The 18,071-nt window shown below is 31.5% G+C and overlaps 1 protein-coding gene across 1 annotated transcript in view; it reads right to left on the minus strand.

The window, feature by feature from the left end:
- The window catches only part of LOC129228728 (NADH dehydrogenase [ubiquinone] 1 alpha subcomplex subunit 10, mitochondrial-like), a 40,891-nt gene that overhangs the window by 13,355 nt on the left and 9,465 nt on the right, over positions 1-18,071 (minus strand). Inside the window, exons 2-5 of the mRNA XM_054863413.1 lie at positions 15,027-15,113; positions 9,527-9,648; positions 6,760-6,848; positions 2,356-2,410 (exon numbers count right to left, since the gene is read on the minus strand). Coding sequence (XP_054719388.1) covers positions 2,356-2,410; positions 6,760-6,848; positions 9,527-9,648; positions 15,027-15,113 — 353 coding nt within the window. The remainder of the gene's footprint in view (positions 1-2,355; positions 2,411-6,759; positions 6,849-9,526; positions 9,649-15,026; positions 15,114-18,071) is intronic.

Consider the following 18,071-nt stretch of genomic DNA (forward strand, 5'->3'; position numbering starts at 1 on the left):
TACGTTTCTAATCTCGCAACCAAATTAGTAACCAATTAGGGACTCGCCTATGATACCATATGAACCAAACGCAAAGTAATGTTTATTGGCATACCCGGTAGAATTGGAAAAAGTTTAATAAATTTAACATTGGCCAAGATCAACAAGCAGACTAGGGATGTCTGTGCAAGTTTTTTTTTTTTTGCTAAAAGACAGCATTATAAGAAGTGTCAACTTCGCATTTGCCGGTGATTTTAATCAAACTATTCCAGTGGTTCCCTAGATGAATGCTTGCAGATATACTTCAAGCCTGTTTAAAATCATCTTCTTTTAGGAGCTCTGTACGGTCTCTGTATCTTAAGAACACTTTTAAAAGCATCATACTCCTTAAATTCCCATAGTCCTTGCAAATTTCCATTTCCAATATAAGTGATTGAAATTCCCAATGAAAATTTCTTATTTATCACTATAATCAACACTGAAGATTGAACGTACAATTATATGCAGTACGACATTACATTTAGGAAAATTATATTGTTCCCGGGGAAGAAAAGGTTGGTATCTCTTGATTAGGAAATGAATTAAATCATTTCTTTCAAAACCTCATAAATATTGTATGCCATGATATTTTTAAAAACCAAAAAATCTGCATAATATTTATTTAAGACAGATAATTTTTCAACCCGACAAGTTTGGTACGGGCTTCTAGTATTTTTATAAAATGAAACAAACTTTTTAAATTTATTAAAGCTGATTAGAAATCCACGAACAGTTTTTTTTTAGTTTTTCAAGAGTTATGTTTTAAAAGCTGCTAATGATTTGAGGGTTTATTTATTTATTTATTTTTAATGTGGTGTCACTTTCTTTAACACCATAAAAGTGTTGGGCATCTTTTAAAGGGCTCATTTAGGTGAGACCCTTATTTTTTCTAACACAGGGCTTCACAAACTTTATAACCAGCGAACCTTTTTTGTAGACCAATATTTAATGTGGACCCCCTTTTAAAAAAAGCTCTTCGGGAGCTGTCCATAGATTTCAATTTTTTCAAGATGCTGCACATTTAGGCAACTGGAACACTTTTTCTGAATTAAAGTGTTCAAAACGAGATTTCAAGGTGTACTATTAATTTGCAGTGTGGTCTTACTGCATTGTATCCCAAGATGCCAGGAAGTAGAGTTCAAAGGTTAACTACATACTTGAAAGATGAAAATTCTGATCTTATAAAATAAGAGCATTTTTTAAATATCATTTAACGTGTTAAAAACATTTTTACCCGAAATTTGTGGCGGACCCCCTACTAAAGCTCGAAGGACCCCCAAGGGGTTTTTGGACCACAGTTTGGGAAGCCCTGCTCTTAGAGAAGGTAAAAAACTGGACTAACCATCAAGAGACGGAACCACCAATCATCTCCACCTGTACAGTTTGGCTGCCAGCCTGAAGGGGGAGAGAAATTATCTCCAGTCTTCGGTACCTTTGGTAACTTTTTCCCATCTCTAAGTGGATATGCCTTACATTGTACCTATGATAACTGATAGCAGCTAGCCCACAGACTAAATTATCAGTATCGCCTTAGTTGGTGTTAGAGACTTTGAGCATTGAAACACATGCCCTATAATTTCAGTTTAATGCTCTAACCAATAGATTTCTGATGGCCCACTACTAATTACAGTTAAACCCCATTAACCTGAAATTTCGTGGATCATGATCATCATTTCCTCTTAACTGGATTGCATAATATCCAATAAATTATGAAATGGTTGAGGATTCACAGGACCAAAAAAATCATTTAAAACAATATTTCCTATTTAACCATTTTGCCATTTATCAAGATTTGGCTGTAAATGAAAAACATCTTTTTACAAACTTGAAACAAATTTTGATCTATAGAATTGGTTGGCCAATTCTTCATGTTACACTAGATGTTTGAAGTATGAGAAAAAATATAATTTCCAGAGGATTTTTAATTTTTCACCGCGGTTCTAACTCCTTTACTATGCTACTGACAATATAGTAGTAGACAATATGAGTATTAAAATATGGAAAATAAAATTTGAAAAAAAAAAGAATGAACATTATTTTGCTTTGTCTCCATACCTGAAAAATTCTATTGTTTCAATAATAAATATTTAACTACTTGATGGCAGTTCTCTTTATTTTATAAAAAAAATTTTGCTTTTGCTTGGACAAGTAAAATCTGTAAATTTAATGCTTTATTGCTTTTATTATACTTGTCATACTTCCTTAATGGCAGTTCTATTCTACCTCAAACTTAAAATCATATCCACAAAATAGTTACAGGCAGAACAAAAGAAAAATTCTCTTCATATCATTCTATTTACAAACAATGCACATCTGTTTATTCATAAAAATACTCACCACTTCAACATCTCCATAATTGTTCCAATCATAAATAAGAAGTTCCGCATGAGTCCTGCAAATGTTAAAGCGGAAATGTAGTTAATTTTCTATGCAGATTTTTAATCTTAATCTACAGTGACTCCCAAAAGTGTTCATACACCTATGACTTTCAATGAAATTGGACATTATCCATTGGTTAGAAATAATATTTAGGAATAGGTATTTTATTATAAGATCTATGATCTATTTTCAACAAAACTACATGAAAATTTTTAATAAAACATTAAAACATAATTCTTAAAAAATCAAAAACCAAAAATTGCGGGAAATTTTATCTTACAAAAGTCTTCGTACACTTTGAAAAAATGTCAAAAATTTGGTAAATAATCTAACTTTTTACAAAGTTATTATTTAGTAGAATACCATGCAGTATCAACAATAGCTTTTAAATGTCTAGGAATAGATTTCATTATTTTTTCTTTATTTTTTTGTGCAATTTCTGAATAAGTGTTCAGTTACACTTCAAGTCTTACTGTTTCTAGTTCGCTTTTCGTTTCAATGGTGTATTTTCGTAATCTAGCTACCAGATATCTCCAAATATGTCCCATTAAGTTTAAATCTAGCGATTGAGGAGATATTTCTAAGCTTAAGAACAATTTTTGAGGCACCAAACGCAAACGCGTGCTTCTTATTATCTTGATAAAAAAAACTAAGTTGTTTCCGATTGCCAAATTTTGGGCTAATAGTTTAAAATTATTTTTTAAAATATTTAAATGAACAGCATGATTTATTTTTGCATCAAAGAATTTAGAATTTCCAAGTCCTGATGCTGTTATGCACCCTCACACAAGAACACCTTCACCGTCCTGATTAACTGATCCAACTAAGTTCTTAAAATTAAATTCCTCATTTTTTCTTCTCTTGACAATTATATATCAATTTAACTCAAAATATTAAATTTATTTTCATCTATAAGTAAGACGTTGTTCCAAAACGTTTTGAGCTTATTTATCATTGATTTTACGACGGAAAGCGTAAAGCTTACTGTTTTTCGCAGGAACAAGAAAATTTCTGAGGGAAGAGGTCCCCTTTAATCCAGCTAATCAGAGAACTTGGCGAACAATTTTACGTGAAAACTAAAAGTAAAATGTTTCATTCAATTGTGCAGAAACTTTTTCAGCACTCAAATGTGTATTTTTCATATTTTTTTTTAACTGCAAACATCTGATCACGTTTTGTTAACTTTGCCAGTTGACCTTTTCTTACCTTGTTTTCGATCCTATTCTTGTCTTTAAAGCATTTTATCAAGCACTTCACAATAAAATGGTATAAATTAACTAATTTAGAGACATTTCAAACCAATTTATGGCTACTGTGAGGGAAAAAATCAAAATTCGAATCATGTTTATTGTTTTTTACGCATACCAGCCATTTAAAAAAAATAAGCAGAATATTAGGGAATAAATAAACAAAAAATCAAAGGCAAATGACTTTACAGTGTCATTACAATGCAAAAATAATTAAAAAAAGACATGCGATAATTTTAATCTTGAATTTATTCGAAAATCTTTCAGTGTACGATGACTTTTGTGGCGTATTTTTTCTCTGTCTCTTCGTTTTTTGGACAAACTTCAAAAATAAAATTTGGCAATATTTTGAAAAAAAAACTGCTGGGTTTTATTCAGAATGGCATAGGAATGATGTGAAAAAAAAATTGGACTTCATATTCGAATTCAGTTTTGAGTTATTTTGGTTTTACTACAAAATTTCAAGGTGTACGAACACTTTTGGGAGCCACTGTATATAAATAAAACAAAGAATATATATGTATGTATATGTTCCCTATACAAATCAAGTTTACGTCGGATCTTGACCAAATTTAGCAGGGAAGTACTTGGGCACCCAAGAAAGAATGCAGGGGGTTTTCAAATGCCAAAAAAGTACCAAACTATTCAAATTTTAATTTATGGGCCTGAAAATGGCATTAAATAATTCTTTCTACCCAGTGGCGCCTCGTGCCTTGAAAAAGTGAGGGGGTCAAATCATGGGCGCACTCGTACTCCCCCCCCCCCTCGTTTTTTTATAAACAGGCAGAATGATAATGAATGGCACAAAGGTTGAATGAGTCATCACTATGTTACAATAAATTTGCTTGAAAAGTGACCTTTTAGTGTCAACAGTGCATTTAATCATCCACAACTTGACAGTATTTTGGTTCTTTAAAGTAAAGTCACATAGTTTAGTTCTTTATGTTTCTAAATCAGATATTTGTAATAAAAACAACATTCAGTAGTGAATTAATCTTCGGATTCAAAAGTATGTACTTATTTTGTTTCACTCAAAGTACGTGCCCAAACGAATTTCAAATTAAAAAACTTAACTGACTAAATTCTGCAACAGGCACCTTCTCTGATTTTCTTTTTGCAATCTTTTCTTTTTGTGGAGTTTTGGGATCGTGGAATGTTAGTTCCTTATGATGTTAAAACGTAAGTTTGTTGTAATAAGTGGAATTATAATGGCAAAATCGCATCGCTTAACAAAATTTCGTGTGGAGTTGTGTAACCAGGAGGACATTAATTCTACAAATTTTGGTGCATTAAAGGAAAAGATGATTTTACCGCTTTTTTCAACTGTTCAGTGCCCATTAGAATAGTGGATTTTCGCAAATGAGGCAGCATGCTAAAACACTCAAGCATAAAGAAAACTCTGAAAAATGTCTGAAGGATCCTTCTCAAGCTCTGTTTGTTCTTAATACAAGTGGTAAAAGGTTCAGTTTAGATATAAAATCAAAGAACAGTGGAATTAGTGCTTGGGTCACGAGTGAGGTGGAAAAAATAAAAATTATCTTTGTTCAAATTTTGTTTAGTTATTTAGTCTATAAAGTACACTGTTTTTTCAAAAATTATTCTTTCAACTTCAGGGAAGTCGTTTCAGATGTAAGGTATAATTTTGTTTTTGAGGTTTTTTTAAAATAAAATCATTGATAAGAATAACTAAATAATATATGATATGTATTATTTCTTTTTTCATAGCAAAACTATTCATATAATGTGTCCTATATTTGTCCTATATTTTTTGTGGAAAATGTCCTATATGTTACAAGTTGGTCACATCTACTCCTGTAGGTTCAGAAATTGCAGAGCATAATGCTTGATTCCTAACATTGAACGTAGTAGTGGGTCGCACGGATTAGTTTTGTAGGCCGTTTGTTGAGCACTACTGTTTTAGAGCATTAGAATTCCCCCTTTTCTGCATTCTGTCGCTTGACTAAAAATCTCTTTTTCTAAAACCTTCAACAAATTAAGATAAACTCTGATAAATTTAATAATAAACTTTTTAGGAGTGATGGAAACGAACTCGGATGCAATTGAATTGCATTTTTTGAGTGGCATGGAAAACCAAGAACATGTAAGTTTGCTGCTACAGACAGGGCCAGATTTACGAAAGGGCAGGCAGGACTACTGCCCCAGGTCCTCCACAACAAAAGGGCCCCCACAATAAAATTTTTAAAAAATATCCTAACTTTCATGGGTCAGCAAATTTTACGTTTTTTCTCCCAGACATTTTTTTTTCTTTTTTGTAGTTCTACAAAAGTTTGCACAAAAATAATATTATTATCGATATATCAGAAAGGGGGGGGGGGGGGGCTCCACTCCTTCGTTGCCCTGGGGCCTCCACACTTCCAAATCCGGCCCTGGTTACAGAATATAAAACATAAGAAGTGTTGAAAATTGCAAATTCAAAATGAGCGATGCTCAAGCAGAAAAATCACATCGCAAAAAAAGAACAACTGCAACAGAAGTGGATGCAATGAGATTTCAAAATTCAGATTTGATTTTGGGATCATTCAATTTTGAACTTTTAATAGCTTTTATGTGCAATACAGTTAAAACCACTCAAGATTTCTAATGCTTTTTTAGTTACAGTTACTTTCTCTTTCTCCAGGACATTTTTCCATGACTTGAAATAAATTTCCATGACTTTCAATAAAAATTTCAATTTTCCATGACTTTTCCAGGCCTGAAATTGGTTATTTTTTTTCCATGACTTTCCAGGCTTTCCATGACTCGTACGAACCTTGTCTATTTTGCCCATTTCAAAATGCAATTAAGCTGAGCTGTTAGAGGTGACCCGAACTAAAATTTCTAGGAGGGGAGATGTTAATATGCCCACGTACCTAAATTTAATTAATAGGATCATTAGTCATCGTTGATCAAAAAAGGTTTTGAAAAAAAAAGCATAACTAAAACTTACGTTTATTGTTTAAACTTTTATAAAAATGTAAGATACAGGCAACTTGATTTTTACTAATCCTATTTCTTATTTTTGAGTTTTATAGTGAAATACAACTTGGTTATTTCATAGATAATTTGGTATTAACATTAAATAGAACAAAATACATGACAGATTCAATTTTCTTACTCTATATCTTTCAGAAATTTTTGCTTGTAGAAGTGCTCAATAGTTTCCAGATATTCTTTAGTTAATACTTTAGAATTAACTTCAGCTGGCTGAAAAACAAATATCAACATCAACAACATTTATCTAAACTACAAAAGGTTAAAAAATATGAGGTTTTAATAGAATTTCATGCAGAATTTTCACTTGAAAGATATCATAGTTTTTAATCAAATGTTACTTTTATTCTGTTCCAATTACTCGAGTATAAATTACACAAATCAATTATTTGAAAAATATTTTTTCTTATGTGACAATGCTTTTGGGTTCTACCTGATAAAAAAAAAATGGCTTCTTATAGTCACAAGTTGAATAGTTTTTTGCGTAAGTTGCTCCCAGCAAAAACCTAATATAATAAAAAGCGACTCAAGACCACAAAGGTAATTTTCCCCATTGATTTTTTAACACAAATATATCCATTAATTGTACCTCTTTTTTTTTTTAAAGTGTAATAAAAAATAAAAATAGTAACGAGTTTTTTTTTTTTCCTGGACCTCAATGAAAAGTTTCAAAAGTATTCAGACCCCACCTAAAATTACTTGATGACCTCTGATCTAGAACATCAACATTCATCTGATAATGAATTCTGGATTTAGAATACCAAATATTTATGAATATCTTGAAATTTTTCATAGAGAAACAAGAAAGTTCTGAATTACACATATCTTTTCCTTCTAAAATCTTAAAGAACGAGACAAAAAAAGCTTGCCATTTTGAAAGGTGTCTGCCAATAAGAAATTTGTTTGTCAGCCATAAAACTCTTGTGCAACTAAATCAACATAGAGGTTTTTTAAAAATAAGGCCTTAATTTTTCAAGGTTGGTAATTTTGCCAGCAAAAAGATATGTTTGCTGGGACTAGGAAAAATCATGGCAAAAAAAAAAAACAAAAAAAAAAAAAAAAAACATGCACAAAGTTGCATATAATTTTGTTAACTAAATAATAGTAATGATATAAATAATACACACACACTAAATAAATAAAATTCAATTTACTCAATATTTAAACAAATTACATCTTTAAAATAAATAAATTCATTTAAAATTGTGAAATAGTTTAGATTATTTTTCCTGATTCCGTTAAGATTTTAAGCTACATAATTTTGATAGAAGTATTCGCATAATATAGAGAAATATTAGGATTTTTTTCCTTTACAAACATACCTATTTTCTTCTTTACCCGGGAATTGATGTCTGAGAAAGTAATCAAGAAGGACAAAAAAAAAAAAAAAAAAAAAAACCTGTATATCTCTAGTTCTATTAAACTATTGTTCACCTTTACATTATGTTAACAACTACTTTCCTGTCTTCAATACAAAAAATTGTAAATATTGTTTCTATGCTAAAAAAAATTTAAAAATAAATTTCAAAATGTTTAACTTTAAAAGCAAATTCAATATTACATTCATTTTATGCTAAAAAACAAATAAAACAAATTTAAAATTTTATAATAAAAGTATATTTTATGTTTTTTATAAACGTGCTGAAGAACAAAATAATGAAAAACTGCATCTGTGAGTTGTCAATGGAAATTTTACTTTTATTGGGTGGAAAAAAAACTCGTTTTTTTTTTTCATGTTTTTTTTCCACCCATGGCAAAAACTTGCCAAACCTGTAATTATTAGAAGCATAAAGTTGTCAAATAAATCTAGAGATACGTTTTGACATGTGATAGTTTTATCTGGTTTTGTAACACCATGGTTTTATTTGTTGTACCAAAAATATCAAATTTGTTAAATTAACATTTATCTGCTATTGCTTTAAAATTAGGAAAGAGCAACACTTTGCTTTTATACATTAATTATAGTTAATTACTTAACTGCTAGAATATTTTCTCAGATTACTCTTTCACTATGAACAATTTATTATTTAATTACTAAATTAGTTTACTACGAATTAACTACCACTTATTAAGTATTTAATATTCGCAATAATTTATATTTTGCAATTATCGCTATTATATGTATAATAGAGAACATGTATTTTTATATTACTAGCTTCATGTTGTATAGTTTCAGAAAAAACATGAAAATTTCACATTTTTAATTTAAAAAAACTTCATATTTTTATATAAAATTCAAATTATCACAATCTAACTAAAAATCAGTTGCATTTTGACAGCTATTATTCATTGTTCTATGTTTAAAATTTAATTAATACCTACTGATAACTCTGAGTATAATTATAAGTAATTGATGACTACTTATAATTAGTTCTGTGGAGTTGGAACGAAAATGAATCTCTGCCTCCAGGAATTTAAGAGCCTTTGACTCGGACTCTTTTAACCCAAAATCCATTTGACTACCCAAGCACTGGCAAATGGGGGGACTTTGTGCAAAAATGACCGACTATGAAGCTTGGAATTTTAAGCATTCGTCTCCAGACTCCGACTCTGCAACCCTGCTTTTAACTGCACACAATGCAATGACTTTAATTACAGAAACAGAACCAAAAGTAATTGAGTATAAAAAAGCACTCTGTGCTTAAAAATAACATAACATTGAGCTTGATATTTTGGGTTTTTGAGTTTAATCTGGTTAAAGCTGATATCACACATCAAAAGCTGGATTTTTACATCAAAAAACCAACCCCGAACGAATGCTGAATCAAGCTTAACTGTTCAAATTCCTGATAGTTTTTTTTTTCTTTTTAATACATACAATAAGCACAAGCATAGCAAATATGGCACTGAATGTAATATTCTTAAGGAGAAAACTTCTGAATTATACATACATCATTTCGTTTTTTGATCCTTTCCAGGGCAACTTCGGGCGAGATGTCAAGGTAGATAACAAGGTGAGGCCTCCACAGTTCTTCTACTGCATTATTGTGACAATCATAGTACAGCTGCTTCGCTACAAAAATTAATAAATAGATGATTTTTAATTTTTTTCATGGATCTACACTTAAAAAATACATTTTTCTTTCCACCTCAAAATCAATTTAACACTAAGATGACAATACAAGAAAGACAAGTATCTATGATTCCTGTTGTTATTTATGGTTCAATTACACTGGTGAACAAGAAATTTTTAACAAATTTAAGTAACCCTACCTGCAGGGGCGTGCAAAAATTTTGGGGCCATCACAAATAACTTTTAAGGGCCCTCCTCCATATTGTTTACCCTTACATATATTTCACCGGGATGCCCCCCCCCCTAAGAGCAAGCCCCCCTAAATATTGTGAAGACCCCACCTCCAAAAAAGGGGAAAATACCCCTTAAAACACGCCCTGAAAATTTCCATGACACAGTTTGTGCCATGTTTCCCCCACTCAGGTTGGCACCCCTCATTTTAAAAATCTTCCCTTCAGGCTCGGGCCAATAGGTGTCCCTTCTCCCCCCCCCCCCCCCGTGCAAGCCCATGCCTACCTGTGGTAATTAAGAAAATTTTTGTAGAAAAGTTATGGTTGATTCTCATTTCTGAGATATCCTTGCTTTTAAGTATCAAAAAAGCTTTTTGGCTTTTAAAATGCTTCATTTTTGCAAAAAAAAAAAAAAAGATCATGAAAATGAGTCGTAGGTGCCATTTAGATGGCTTTGGTCTGACACTATGCCACAAAGTGAATGTTACATCGTGAACTTGAAACAAATAATCGATTCAAATGGCCTGAAAAAAGGAAATTTTTAATATTTAAGGCTAATTTGTGAGCACTCGCAAAAGAAATACACAAAGTTATGATTTAAATTTGATTGTTTAGAAATCAAATTGATGAATAAAAGTCTTTAAAATACAGTTTTAGGCTATATTTAGTCGATTAAGGAAGGAAGGATCATGATACCCAACAACTCTTCTCTGGATCTGCATTTGGGGAAAAAAAACTTATACCTTGAAATAACTATTATTTGTACTGAAGTATGTTGATTTCAAATGAAAAAACTTGCGCTGACGAAAAGAAAAAGTAATTTGAATTCTTCTGGGAAGCAATGATTGACAACTACTATTTGTTCAACAAGAAAGAACTTTCTGAATGAAAATCAAGAGAAATAAAACTCTAACGTAACTACCAAAAAGAGGGTGTATTTCTTTTCCACCATTGGCAACGGACAGAATGTTTACATCACCGCAATGCATGCATGTGCGCAGCCACATTTGATTCTTGCTAATTTTTCTTCTTTGATTTGTTTTGTTACGTTTTTGCATAAAGTTTTGTTACGTTTGATTTGATTATGTTTATACATATAGTAATTTATTTTGTTACGTTTGATTTATTTAGTTTCTACATAATTTTATTTTGTGTTTCACTATGAATATGGTTATGTAATGGAACTCACCTCATAGTTACAAGATTACACAGAAATGTCATTGAAACTAAACATGTTGATGGATCTGAAAAATTTCGAATTCCCAGGATTTCTTTAATAGCATCTGATAGCAATATGCCATTTAAATTTAAAAGGAGGCAATTCCCTATTCATTTAGCATTTAGTAAGACGATAAATAAATCACAGGGCCAAACTTTTGAAAAGATATGCTTAGTTTTCAATGAACCAGTTTTTAGCCATATGTGGGATTTTCAAGGGCACGTTCTTTTTAGTCAGTTTCTATGGTAGATCCAAAAGATGAACTATTCAATTGCATTTACGAGGAAGTGTTCAGTGATTGAGTTATGCAAAACTCATGCTATTTAAGTTTTCGGAGCACGCTGCTCTCAGAAAAAGGGTAAAATTGCCTACCTTTGCTCAACGTCTAAATTTTGTACTTTAGATTTTAATTTTTATACCATGCTGATTTTACACACTTAGTTAATCTGTTTATAAATAATAAAGTACAGTCGACTCTCGCTACAACGCGATTCGACTTATGCAAAATGGCTACAACGCGAATTTTTCACAGGTAACGAATTTTAGAGCTAACGAGAATTCTTCGTCTACAACACGATTCTTTTTTTAAAGGACGTATCGGCTTCGCTATTGGCCACTAAATATTTATTTCATGAATGTTATAACATCCCTTTAGCATCCCTGACAGCAAAAATTCCCACACCATACAAGTCTGCACATCGCATTGTTAGTGCATCAAATAACCACTCAGCTTCTTTCATTTTTTTTATCCCCATTCCAAATATTAAAGTTCATGAAATATAATGTCACCTTAGTACGCTGTTTCATCCAAAGTTGGAAGATGGAAAGAAGAAGAAAATATCTGACAAAAAAAGGTTAAGATTCTTGATATGCTTCAACAATTACAAAACGTTAACGGTAGAATGACAATAAGTATAAGTAAAACCTCCATACGTACAATTAAAAGTCAAAACAAAAAGATATCCGTAAAGGATCAGAACTTCGGTTCAATAGTGAAACTTGCAAAGTAAATACTATTATGAAAATGGAAGCTGCTCTTGTATCATGGATTAAAGAGATCAGGAAGAGGTTGCTATAAATGGAAACATTATAAAAGAAAAAGTGAATCAACCGTATTTAAAAATGTACTAGATAATAACCATCTGACCATGGAGCGTAAAACATCTTTATTTTTTAACTCATAAATATTATTACTGTATCTACTGTACAGTACTATTATCGTGCAGCATTTTATTATTACTACATACTGTGCGTGCCGTGTTTTATTTCATGTCTTTCCCTCCCATTGATCATTCTGTGCATCTTAAAGAATTTGATACTGAATAAAACAGCTTTTTTTTTATTTTTTTAAATACGGTAAAAGTTTAGTTCTTTCTACAAGAGACTAATGTACTGTTGAGGAATACTTTAAAGCAGTTTAAGGGGTATTTATAAGTGCCTAAAAGAATTTGGTATGTTAAAAAAAAATGGTATACATACCTTTTTCTACAATGCGAAATTTCGACTTACGCGAGGTGTCTTGGAACGCATCCCTCGCGTAAGTCGGGACTCGACTGTATTAGAATACATGCCTGGAGTTTAAACTATTTTCAAAGTTGTTGATATAAGTTTTTGGAGCACACTGCTCTCAAAAAAGGGTAAAAGTTACCTACATTTGCTTAATATGTAAACTTTACAGTTTATATTTTAGATTTTATACCGTGCTGATTACCATAGTTTTTATACCGTGCCTTAATAATCATTACTAGACTACAGTATTGGACTCATGCAAGAATACATTTAGAAATAATTATTCACAAAATCTCAAGGGGTCACACCTGCCCATTACAATCTCCAAGGTAACCATAATTTCTAATCTGTCAAAAGATATTTCAAATTGCAAGATGTATGTAAAATGCAATTTTTTACATACATTGTATATAATCTGTTACTACGCCTAGCACTGAATTTATCAGACTGAATACTACAGTCAATGTTTGCCAATTATAAACCAGAAAATACCAATCATAGGGCATAAAACTGATTTCCAGACAGAATAAACTCTACCAGTGATATTTCATTCTTTTATTTGTCAATTGAAGACATTGGACGGCAATGTTTTTTTCAAGTGAGTAATCCTTTAATTTTTTTTTGTCAAACATTTTTGCTGGTGGATCAGTTTTAGAAAGTACAGTCAGATCTTGATATAGGGGCATCTGCTTTTAAGGTCACCCCGCTTTAAGGTCACTTGTATTTTATAAAGTCCCGGCTCACTGAATAGGAATTCTATGTCATGCATTATCAGATATATGGTCAGGTCATAATACATTAATCGTTATAAGGTCACCTTTGTCAGATTTCTTTGAATGATTTCAGTGCCTAACAGATTCACTTCCAAGAATTCACCGCGACATACCATCCTTAAAAAGTGAAAAGTCGTTTTTCCTATTAACGTAGCATGTAGTGCACAGAATGCAGTAGCAAGTGAGCATTACGACAGTGATACTAAAATATGAAGCAGTAATGCGGGCACTCAGCGTGTACATATCGCACTCTTTTACCAGTCATGAGAAGCTGAAGAAATTTTCAGAAAATAATTAGAAACCATTGTGCTTAAATTAAAGAAAAAACACATTAGTTCTGTATTAATGATAATTTTAAGTAAGGTAAAATGCACATCAGTTGTTTGCTTGGGGATAGTTGAATGCAACTTTACTCTAATTGAAAGTTTTTAAAAATCATTTCAAAATTTCTTATTCATTCCAAAAATTTGAAATTGGTTCAAATCAATTTAACTATAATAGCCTAATTAACTGATAGTTTTGAATGTATTGAATTTTGAAAAGAATTAATGAATTGTGTTATGAATGTTTATTTATCAATGAATATATGTGAATCGGTTATAAGGTCAAACCGCTTATAAGGTTAGTTTCGTGAAGTTCTGAGGGGTGACCTTATATCAAGGTCAGACTGTATTAATTAGAATACAGAAAATAGAAATCTGATACAGATGGAATAATTTAATATAAATATTAATCATTTTAATGGCTTCCTTGATGCTGTTTCATCCTTCCAGTAAGGTTTTAGATATTTGGGGGTTGATTCGTTGTTTTTAAAAGAGCACATGAAGTTTTGTTAGTTAACCTGTTTTACGATGAATTGAAAAGGAGTTTAATATTAGCTTTTATTTAGGACCTTTTTAAAATGCAAGATTCGAAAATCTAGGACTTCAAGCTTCAGTAAAAGAAATAAACAATGGACTTTGAAATCAGAGAGAGAGAGAGATTATAGGGAAAAGAGAAAACACAATTTTTCATCTTTTAAAGACCTGCTTGAAAAACTAATAAAGCACCCTGTTAAAATAATTAAGAATTTTTGTTTAAATAAGCGCTTTAAAGGACCCTTCGTAACAGGTCACTGAAATAAAGCATTTTCAAAGAATTGTGAGAACCCTGTTTAATAATTATATTTATGCATTACTAATACTACTGCATTCTAATACAAATTGATTGGAATAGACCCCTTTAGCATACTTTAGGACTGTTTGGAAATGGTAAAAATTACTTGTCCTGTCGGAAACCAGTTTTGAACATCCAAAACCCAAACCCTGATTAAAATATTTGCAGAAAAAGTGGCCAGTGAGCTAAAAGGTTCTGTTGGCAAAAGGCTGATTGTTGGATTTTTCACCATTGGGTCTCCCTGCAGCCTATGATGATTCTATATATTGTTACATCAAGTTGATTTTTGTTTGGAACACAACTTTTAGATAATGATTAGAGGCTGAAATTTTATCAAACTATAAATAGCTTGATTCAGACTAAAAAAATATGAAAGCAAAGATCAAAACTTATGAATAAAAATGCAAGTAAATTAAGTCTCAACTCTTCAGGTAAAAAAAAAAAAAGTTAAATGACTTCATGGTAAGATTAAAATTCAAGTAAGTCACTTACCTGGGCTACTCAAGTAGCCAAACTTATGCATAGTTTCTACGAATACAAATTCACTGTATGTACTGCGTTCCAAAACGACTCCTTGCCCTAAAATTACAAAAAAAAAAAAAAAAATCAACATTAGTTAAATAATTTAGAATAAATTAGTATTTCCAAAAAAAAAAAAAAAAATATTTTATGTAGATAGTTGTTCATGCATAGGTCAACCCATAAAAAAGTTTTTTTGTTTGAACTATTTTCATCACCACAAAAATGCAAAAATTGTACAAGAGTACAATTTAGGGGAATGAGAATATTTCCTGAAATTACTCAGCTTCCCTCCTATAAAATTATTCTGGTCAGAGGACAATCTTGCTTGAGTTAGATTCAAATAATTTTAATGAAACTGTCAACTTGCTTTACTGGCTTATGCATTAAGTTTATACAGATTTTTTTTTTTTTTGGAAAATTTTAAAGAAATTTTTTTTACAATTTGAAGAGCATGTAAAGTAATGCCGTCAATGATTGATTATATGAGGCAGTGAGAAGCAAAGGGATCAGGCCTGGATCCACATAAATTTTGAGCCCCCTTACAAACCACCAACAGGGCCCTTAACTGCCTACTGGATTTCTACGCCATTGAGAGATATGGGCCCCATTAGCACTGTGGATATGTAGATCTGGGCCTAAAGGGGATGAAAGTGATAAAATCAAAAATTTGGAGATAACCAGCACAAATGGTATGTGGACTCATCCTCTGTCATGGGTCAGGAGATAGTACTAGTAACCCTGGTAAGTGCTGCTGTACAGTAGGATTCAGATTTTTTTTAAAAATGAAAGCCTACTTAGGATCTGAACTTGAAACGAGATTCACTCGAAAGTTTAAAATCATCCACTTGCATCCCTTTGCTTCTCACTGCCTCATATAATGGTTACTACAGTGGCAGATTATCTGTTTCTCAAACTCTTGTGTCAAAAGTGATGGCCCCCAAAATGGTTGGGGGGAGAAGGGAGATGTCCAAAAAATGTGGTTTCTCATTGTAAAGATAACACAACAATGTAAATTAGTTTCAAACCACTTCATCTTTTGTTCAGCCTTTCCAAACCTCAAGGGTTACTTCCCAATATTTTTTCAACTATGGCATTGTACATATTTAACAGTAAAAGTCAACAAAAGAATCCTTCTAATTCAAAATTTTCTACTCTGTTCACTTATAACAGTAGTATATGGCCAGTGGACCACATGCGTGATCTTTGTCGCCTGTTGTTTTTATCAATACTAAAAATTAAAAACCATGATTAGTCACAATCTTGAAGCCAAATATTAATAAATTGATTTCTAGAAAACAGGTGCGAACGTTGCATAAAATAAGCATCAGGCAATGATAACAATTCCTGGCTTGTATTTTCCTTTCCCTTTTATGTCTTCCCATCCCCTAGAAAAATTTTAAATAGTTTAAAATTTTATATAAGACTTGGTCATGGCTGGCAAGAATAATCTTCATCTGAGATGTGGCCCTTGGGTTAAAAAAAGTTAGGCAAACTCCTGATTATCAGCAGTCAGAATATCCGCGAGTCTTTTCATAATTTTGCTTTTTTAAACTTATGATTGTGCTATTGTTCGCTTTTAGGATTTAGGTACATAATTTTTTTTATTTTCAATGTTAGTAGACACAATGTAGCATAGTTTTTAGCTGTAATTTAATGTATGTGTGAGTGTTATTTTTTTTTAGCTTTCGTATACACCAGACCTAAATAAAATGAAAATCTTTCTGCGAACACAAATCCTATCTGGAAAATTTTCTGCAAATAATTATTTTGCATAACTCACCCTTGAATAAAAAATTAAATTTATATTTTAATATGAAAGAGACAAAAAAAAGTGCTTTAAATCATTTAATTTTTTTTTTTTACAATAACATATAGTTTGCTTATTTTTCACCAACTGAAGAAAACTGCCGAAACCATTATTTTTTTTACACATGTGCTTTAAAAAGCTTTTGGAGAAAGGCTTTAACAGAAATAAACTCTGGGATTTTCTTAAAAATTCCCTTAAATTTTTTATTAATTTTTTTTTAAAGTCAACGTCAGCAGTTTGAAAAAAAAAAAAAAAAAATTTTGCAGAGCCAAAAATTTTCTGCGAACACCGTTCGCGAGTTCGTCTATATTATGCAAGACTGGTATACACTAATACCGTTTTTTACCAATTATTCGGATTATCTGCGGTTTTCGCTTATCCGCCATTTTCGTGCCACCCTATTCCTTGGATTATCGAGAGTTTACTGTATTTGATAAATAATTAACATCAATTAATGAAGTTTATTATTAATATCAAATACTTATCTAATTGAATTAACAGAAACCACATTACTTTATTGGTAATACACAAAATATGGGAACAGCAAAGCAATTCTTTATTATAGATGTATCCAGTCATGGTAGGAGAAAATCTGATAATTACAAATCTTAAAACATGATGATTTTCATTTAGAGTCACCATTCTGCTTTAATTAGCTTACAAATGCTCATAGAAAAAAAATATTTTTTCCCCCTTGAGATTTCATTTATGGTCAAACCCTGTTAAACCGCCGCCCTCTTGGTTCGCCAAGAAAGAAGGTGAAAAAATACGAATTCGTGCCACTTTGTATCGACAGAAACTGCATATTCGGTGTGATAATATTACTGTTTAAAATGCTACCTTGAAAGACCATGCCGAACAATTTATACTTGCAGATAATTCAAACTTGGATCCATTTAGGAGAGTGAATGTCCATGACGAGACACAGAGGGAAATAAAAAATATCACTCACCGGCCACTAATGCCCCATACAAATCTGGTATTAAGAGAGTGACGCAGGGCACCCTTTTAAGTGGGAAATAGAATATCTCCAATTTTAGGCGGCCGGGGTTTCTCCCCCGGAGAAAATTTTGTAAAATGGATAGAAAATTCTGCATTTTGAAGCCTTATAAAGATTAATTGGATAGACATAGAAATAGATAACTAGATTATACAGTTGTACAGTATTGTTCAAACTTCGTAAGAAACAGTCATTTTAAGTTTGAAAA

This window comes from Uloborus diversus, chromosome 8 (genome assembly GCF_026930045.1).
Source record: "Uloborus diversus isolate 005 chromosome 8, Udiv.v.3.1, whole genome shotgun sequence".
Classification (NCBI taxonomy): domain Eukaryota; kingdom Metazoa; phylum Arthropoda; class Arachnida; order Araneae; family Uloboridae; genus Uloborus; species Uloborus diversus.